The following is an 8,342-nucleotide window of genomic DNA, read 5'->3' on the forward strand; positions in this document are numbered from 1 at the left end:
GCTAGGTCCTGTGGATTGAGCTGGTCCCTGAGTGAATCATGATTGATCGATCAGTAACTGGGAACGCAGCAGCTCAGCGGCCGGGCCTGCAGCCCTGTCTCCCCTCCCGCCCCAGGACGGACCCGGTCAGTCCCACAAGCACCCATGGCACCAGTTTTACTTGTCCGCAGCTTGAGGGGCAGTTCCCCCCCAAACCCCTGCGCCAATCTTCTTGACACTTGGCAGGCTTTGTGGCCTCAGTATGTACTACCAGCCCTGCAGTGTTCACCCCGCTATGTTGTAACACCTAGATGTGATGTGAGTTTTGCTTTCAGGAATTTGGGGTGCCGTTCCCCCAACCCCCTGCACCAATCTTATTGAAACTTGGTAGGCTTCATCCCTTCTGCCAAATCTGCCATCCCTGAAAATTTCATCCAAATCGGACAAAAAACAACAAAGTTATAGATATTTTATTGTTTCCCCATTATACCCTATGGCCGGATCTCCGAGGCGGCTCCGAAACGCTTCGGGAAGCCGAACAAGGCGGCGCTTCAACCCGGACACGCTGCTTCCACCCCCGAAGCGTCCAAAACTTCTCAGGATCCAAAGCTCTGTCCGAAGCCTCACATAGCCCTACTATTAAGTCCCCTCTCAGTCTCCCCTTCTCTAGACTAAGTAAGACCAGTTCCCTCAGTAAGTCGCATGCCCCAGCCCCTCACCATTTTTGTTGCTCTCTGCTGGACTCTCCAGTTTGTCCACATCCTTTCTGTAGTGAGAGGCCCAAAACTGGGCACAGTACTCCAGATGTGGCCTCACCCCTGCTGAATGGAGGGGAAGAATCACTTCCTTTAAACTGCTGGCAGGATACCTACCAATGCAGCCCAGTATGCCTTGAGTCCTCTTTGCAAAAAAAGGCACGTTGTTGGCTCGTATTTAGCCAATTGTCCACTGTAACCCCCAGGTCCTTTTCTGCAGAGCTGCCTTAAGCAGCTTTTGGGCAGGCACCATTTTTGTAAAGCATCTGTGTGATCTTGGATGTCTGATGTGAAGCTGTTTTTTATACACAACATCACTTTTTTATTTTTAATTGCGTTACTTGACATTCAGGGCATTCACATAAGTATCCCCAAGGTCAAGTTCATGCTTTTGCTGAGTTGTGATGCACTGTATGGGACTGTTACTTTCCCCGACAGGTCACTCAGGAATTTTTCCTCTGACTTCAGTGGGACCAGGACCTTGACCCTAAATAGGGATAAACTTTTCAGAGCAATGCTAATGTGTGTGCTTGGTGAGCAAACTCTTGTTTTGCAGTGGTGAATGAATCTTACCTGTTTTCCATAGTAACTAGAGTTTTACATATATATTTTTTTTCCTTCTTCCAGATTCATCTTCATCATGGCACAAGTTCTAACTTTAATCTTCCTTCTCTGCACTGTTAAGGCTGTCGTGTCCTCCAGTTCTCGCTGGAAGCCAACCTGGCCAGCCTACAAAGTGCCAGTCGTCCTGCCTCAGTCAACTCTTAATTTGGACAAACCCCGGTTTGATGCAGAAGCCAAACTGGAAGTAGTATCACCTTGTGGGCCTGAGTGCCACAAGCGTTCCCGGCTGCCGACTTACGAAGAAGTGAAGGATTACCTGTCCTATGAGACCTTGTTTTCCAACGGTAGTCTTACGGAAACTGAAGTAGGCATTTACATTCTCAGCAGCAGTAGTGATGGGTCGCAAAGTAGATCTCGAACAAAGAGGCAGATCTATGGCTACGACAGTAGGTTCAGCATTTTTGGGAAAGACTTCTTGTTAAATTACCCATTCTCTACATCGGTGAAGCTGTCCACAGGCTGCACAGGAACCCTGGTGGCAGAAAAGCATGTCCTTACCGCAGCTCACTGCATCCACGATGGCAAAAGTTACGTCAAAGGAGCCCAAAAACTGAGGGTGGGCTTCCTGAAACCCAAACTAAAAGGTGGCAGCAGAGGTGCTAATATCACCAGTTCCAAAATGCCTGAGAAAATGAAATTCCAGTGGATCCGTGTCAAACGGACACATGTCCCCAAAGGATGGATCAAAGGAAACGCCAATGATATTGGCATGGATTATGATTATGCCCTGCTGGAGCTCAAGAAGCCTCACAAAAGAAAATTTATGAAGATAGGTGTGAGCCCACCAGCTAGACACTTGCCTGGAGGGAGGATTCATTTCTCTGGTTATGACAACGATCGGCCAGGAAATCTGGTTTACCGATTCTGTGATGTCAAAGATGAAACCTACGACCTCTTGTATCAGCAGTGCGATGCCCAGCCAGGTGCGAGTGGGTCTGGGGTATATGTGAGGATGTGGAAGAGACAACATCATAAATGGGAGCGTAAAATTATTGGGATATTTTCAGGCCATCAGTGGGTGGACATGAACGGCACCCCACAGGATTTCAATGTGGCTGTTCGCATCACGCCCCTCAAATATGCACAGATCTGTTACTGGATCAAAGGCAACTACCTTGACTGTAGGGAGGGATAGAGACCGTAAACCTCCCAGAAAGCACAGCACTTACAGGTCTTAATTACCTTTCTGAGGAAAAGCTACCAATTTGTCTGTTGCAAATGTGTGCGAGTCTGTTCTGAAACACCAGGATGCGTCTGATGACATGACAGTCAAACCACTTTGGAAGGCGATTGCGTGACGAGAGTTGTGGTTAGAAAATGTGGAAGGGGGGAAAAACTGTGGGGGGAGGGAAGAGGGAGGTGAAGCTGCTTACTTTGTAGTTCTAGCAATTTGCTTAATTTGGGAAGTGGTAATACAAAATCTAACCTGTGTCCGAAAAGGTAGACAAAAGGGATGCTGTTGACTATCTCGTGCATGCATACGTTTGTTGTAATGAATCCCAAGGTTAACAGAAATGCTTTGATCTGAAATTTTAAATGGAAATATGATTTTGGGGCTGGTGTTCAGGGTCCACCCCCTTCCTCTGGTGCTTGCAACCCAAACACTGCAGTGTTTTATTAGTTTGTGAGAAGGGCAGTTCTTGTATAGTGGAAGTTGAGCACCTTGCAAAGAGCATAAAGGGTAAATAAATCAGTGAGGTTTTACATTTCTGCTTGAGTGATTTGAGGCTTTATTAGCAACATCAAAAACGTAGCACACAGTCCTACAAAGATTTAATAAGGATGCACATAACATGTAGTCATGTGAGCAGCCCCATTGATTTCTCCTTGTATAAGCAGTTATGAATGTGATTAAATCTTTACAGCCTCTGGGCCTCAGGTTTCAATCCACCAGGGACCTTAGAAATACCCAGTGTAGAAGGTCTTGGGGTAAAGTTTTACTTCCTATTGTAACTTATCTAGATCTTTAATCATGGAAGGTTTCTCACATTAGTGTCCCCTCCAGCAATGCAAGCTCTTTGGGAGGGAAGGAGGAACATCTTTTGTCTTGCTGGCTACTTATATTATTAGTTGTAAGGTTGGGAAAAGGAGAGAGGATGAGGATGTCATTTCATTCCATCCCTTGATCTGTGTCCTTATATCTGTTTCCATAGCTATGTGGGTAAAGGTATTGTTACTGAGGTTGGTATGTATATCTGCCATCTCAGTTTAGTGGTGTAACTTACACAGCATCTAAACCTCTGATTTCTTGCACTATTTGGGGCAGTTTCCTTTGAAAACTGCACATTACAATTAGTTCTTGACCCATGAAATTCAGTAGGTCAGCAGCTATATACTAGAGCTAGATGATGGCTGGTGTTTCTTACGGACATTAGTGCCTTTTACAAGAACAGGGTCATAATTAAAACAAAAGCTACATTTTTAGAAATTGGGAAAATCCAGCCAAAAATGTGGATAAATCAAAAAACTTTGGGCACAAAGTGTTTCTCAGGTTGATTGTGCCACTGCATCTCAGTCACGTTACTAGGCAGGTATTATGGCAGCACGTAACTACTTCTTTAAACAGGAAGGTAGACGCTGTCTCGTAGTCTAGATTCCATTACACCCATCTCCTGCCAACCTCTATAGCTCTCCAAGTTATGCATTGCACAGATGTTACATGCGCAAAGAGCAGCCCTCTAGTGTGAAGTGCCTGAGCTGAGCAAGAATGAGTCTAGGTAGGTTTCTCCTGTGCTTTATAGGACAATTTTATTTCAGTTAAACCTTATCTTTTTCAAGTTAGTAATTATTATGGTGTCAGCAAACACATGGCTGATGGTGCTTTATTCTTTGGAAGGCCTTAACTCTAGTCCTAAACACCAGTTTTGCTAGAGCAGGTTTCTGTTAAGTGCAGTGTTCAAAACCGTGGGACCCATAGGTGGGTTTTTGGTGCACTTGGATACAAGCAGTTACTAATGCTTTAAAATATGAATAATTACTGTATGTATTTGACAGACTTCTGCCTTTTTTATTTTAGATTACTTTATAGCTGTTATCAGGAGCACTTCTGTTTGAATGTATCACAGTGAATAAAGAAAAGTAACTTCAATGCAGACATGCTTGTACTTGTACCATACCTGGGGTTGTAACTACAGTCCCATTTTACTTTTACTTGTTTTTAAGGACATTCAAATACAGCACAGATGTATCAACCACTTTGATGCTTACTCTTCATTTATTTCCTTTCAGCCTGCTTTCTTGAATACCCACTGCATAAAGTAAAATTGGTTATTTTTCCCTGCAAGTTGGTTGCTCAAAGAGCACTCATAATTATAGCCTTCATGGGATGATTGCTTTTTTAAAGTAAGAGTCATAGGTCACATTTCATCTTTAACTAATATGATCTTAATACAGTAGAGAAACACACTTTTCCATACGGTAACTCTCCTGAAGTAACAGGAAGAATTTGGCCCAATGAGTTCAAAGCACAGGTGATAATTTTATAACAGAAGAGTGAATGATCCTTATTTTCCTCTTAAATGGGTTAATAACTGCTTTGAAGTCAATGATTAGACCGATAGAGGTCAGAGGAGACTAGGAGTCTTGACATGCGAATATGTCACATCCATTGAATCTAAGACGCCAAGGGCATTTTCTTTCCTAGTTTCTAGATGTTTATGATACTTCGTGTATCAAGGCATCTAACCATTGCAGCATGTTCTTATGTTCTTTATTGACCTGTGACCTTTCATTGTAGATGTTGGAAAGCTCCGCAGTTGAGATACTGTTAAGGCTGGTTGAGGAAAGTTGTGCAGGAGAGAAGCCAACTGGTGTAATTTTTGTATTAGCCAAATTACAGACTGACTTATACAGCACCCTTGGAGAAGCGGAGGGAGATCTCTTTCTCTTTTATTGTAACCACATAAAAAGATTGTTAATGAAAAATAGAAAACTAAAGATGCCTTGGGTGGGATTTTCACAAGTGGTCAGCATTGGATAAAGTACTCCCATCCACAAGGCACTGGGTGTTGTTCTCATGTTATAACTGGGGCATATTAAAAATATGTAGCTTATCAGAAGGACAGAAATAAGAGATTTACAAGACTGTGCCTCTAAAAAACTGAATTTCAGCCAGTTGATTGCAAATCTTAAATACTCTACAGAATTAGATGGATGAAATGCGTTCTCCCTCTTGTAGCTTAATATAGCAAAGAGGATGAACGTGGATGTCTTGTTTTGTTTGTGAATGGAGAGGATTATATTGGTTCAGGTGATCTTCTGTTACAGCATGCTTACAAAGCTGGCATGGGATAAATCCTGGTTAATCTGAAATAACCTCTCCCTCCATGCTGTGGGAGGGGGTGGAAATGGAAACACAAGAAGTAAGAGCACACAACATCCTGCACTCTTTCACAAGGCTGTGCCTGAGCTTGTTTCACAGAGCTACATAATGTCAATGTGCTCCATTGTCAGGGCCCAGGTATTCACCTTGAATTGGTGTCTGTTTTGCCGCTGAATTCCTGGACCTTCCTGCTTAGGGTGCTGCTATGATCCCAAGTATCCAGGTTGCTCAAAAGCTTGCAATTAAAGAATTTTTTTTGCAAAAATCGAGTTGGTCTAATAACAGATATCACCTTTGCCACGAGTCCTGATTCCTTTCCGCTATGATCCCAAGGCTCCATGCTGAACTCTTGAGCAAGTATTACACATGCTTGAAATTCTTTTCTGTGTTGTCACTTAATCTGCCATTTGTTAACCCTTCCTGGTAGAAATCCAACTCAATACGTGCAGTCTTTTTGAAGAGAAGCTTTGAAAGAATGACCAGAGCATGATGGGAGAGTAGGAACACACCTGCTTCCTTGGAATAAAAACTCGAAATGAATTAAATGGAGCAGCGGCACAGCATAGAGAAGGGGCAGCATTTCAAGTGGTGTATTGGTCAATTTTTATGGACAAAATTTGGTATTTCTATAGTCTCTTCCATCAGGAAATCTAAAAGCAAGTTAGAAATAAACTAAATTTCTCAAGATGTCCCTCTGTGGTAGCTGGGCAGAAACAGTTCAATTTTTATAGATGAGGAAACTGGGGCACAGCGTAAGTCACAATTTTCAGACACATACCTAAAGCTAGGAACCCCTTTATAAATGAGTGAATGGAATTACGGAAGTCTGGGCTTCCATGTAGGTGCTTAAACGGAGTTTGGCATCCACTGCGAGGAATCCGGGCTTGAAAATCCTGCCAGCGTGAAGTGCCTGTGTTTGCTCAGGAGGTGTTCGGCAGAGGCAGAACTAGAAACGATCTCGTTGATCTCAATTGTGTTCTTTACCAAGCTGATTATCTCATTCCCTGTCTGCATGATAGATGCTAGATGGATTCTGAATTGTGCACTTGGATGAGGATTTGCAAGCACAACTACAAGAAGAGGAAAATGCAAATAAACAAAAAAGCAAATAGCAAGGAAACTTAGCAGCTTAGCTCTTGTTACCTTTAACAGTACATGTTCTCACCAGCTTTAGCTGAATATTAACAACGCTTACCGCAAGTCCCAATTCTAAGCCCAGTGAAAGCTTGTTGCTTCAGACAGGCTATGAATCGGCCCCAAAGTGGTTGTTGTTAGAGGAACTCAAATTGTTCCAGCAGCCAAGTGATACACGATTTGAGGGTAAAACTCCCTAATATTCTTAGACATTAAGTTTATTGCACAACATTATTTTTGTTAAAATAAAATCTAACTAACAATATAAACATAGAGCAAATTATAATTACAACAAATTATGGACACTTCTATCACTCCATCAAACAAAGGATTGTATTCTACAAAACCGTCATCTTGGATAACCCAGCATAGTGAAATCATCAGAAATGTATTAATAAGATGCATTCACTAACAGATTTTGGAAATCACTGATCACTCAGCTTGGGAGGGAAGATTTTTCTGTTCCTAATAAGTGATAAGGGCTGAAGAGTCATGTAAATGAGTGAGATTATATAGAGAGAGGGTGATGTATATCACACACACATTGGCATCTTCTCCAGCCCCGTGATTTCTTCTGAGATGCGGTAGAACCAGATTCAAGGACTTGTTCCAAATCTAGTGAGTGCCCTAAACATGGCTCTTGGCTAGCATGGCATGGTGGGTGGCAGGCAGAAATTCCAGCCTGGGTCTCAGAAACCTTTGTGATGAAATTCTATCAAACCATTGGCTAGTCTTTTGGGGTTTTTTTAAGTCAGGTGAAGGCTAATTAAACTTGCAGAGAGTTTTTTAACGAACCCCAAGGTTGTGCTTTGACCTGTTTTTTGACCTGTCTGTATACAGGAGCGCAGAGCTGTGCTCTGTTTTCTCAGTGATGTCAAGGGCTCTTAGCTCCAAGCTGGAAGCTCTGAAGCTGCAGTGTTTGAATAATTCAGTTTTAATGCCTGTTCAGCTCCAAGACCCTTGGCCAAGGATCTCCATGAGAACCCTGGGACTGGACAAAGGGTCCCAGCCTTTTTTCAAGCAGGGTGCTGAAGAGGTAGGAGATGGGCTACTTCATTTGATGACTGACCTGAGCTGTGTTTAAAATAGTCACTGGAGGTGAAGGATGTCCTCCAGAGAGTGAGACAGACACCCAGTCTCTGTCATGGAGTCTATCTTAAAATGTAACGTGTCCCGATAGCCTGGTGCAATGGGTAACGTAATGCTACCAAAACTCTTTAATCAGGTCATGGCCTTTCTGTAAATGTCAGCTAGTCACTTCTCCAGTAAAATGTGTGACAAGGACCTTGAAAATAAGCCTTCTTGTGATGACCTCGTAAAACTGTGGGTATTCTGGCCTACGTTGTGTCACAAAAGTTTCAGTCAGCAAAGAGGCTTGGGGGTGGAAGGAAAATGTCACGGTGGGCCTAATCCTGCACCCACTGAAGTCAAGAGAGTCTTGCTGTTGTGTTCAGGAGGATCTGTGCACAGTGTGAAATGCCATCTGATTTGACAAATGTCACCAGTCATGTGCAGCCCTGCAGTCATGC

At 43.1% G+C, this 8,342-nt stretch overlaps 1 protein-coding gene across 1 annotated transcript in view; it reads left to right on the top strand.

Moving 5' to 3' along the window:
* The window catches only part of PRSS23 (protease, serine 23), a 16,503-nt gene extending 11,950 nt beyond the window's left edge, over positions 1 to 4,553 (top strand). Inside the window, exon 3 of the mRNA XM_019523768.1 lies at positions 1,362 to 4,553. Coding sequence (XP_019379313.1) covers positions 1,362 to 2,493 — 1,132 coding nt within the window. The 3' untranslated portion in view covers positions 2,494 to 4,553. The remainder of the gene's footprint in view (positions 1 to 1,361) is intronic.
* Positions 4,554 to 8,342: the final 3,789 nt, after the last annotated feature.

The sequence above is a fragment of the Gavialis gangeticus genome, unplaced genomic scaffold (assembly GCF_001723915.1).
Source record: "Gavialis gangeticus isolate Ggan-Ray unplaced genomic scaffold, GavGan_comp1, whole genome shotgun sequence".
In the NCBI taxonomy this organism is placed as follows: domain Eukaryota; kingdom Metazoa; phylum Chordata; order Crocodylia; family Gavialidae; genus Gavialis; species Gavialis gangeticus.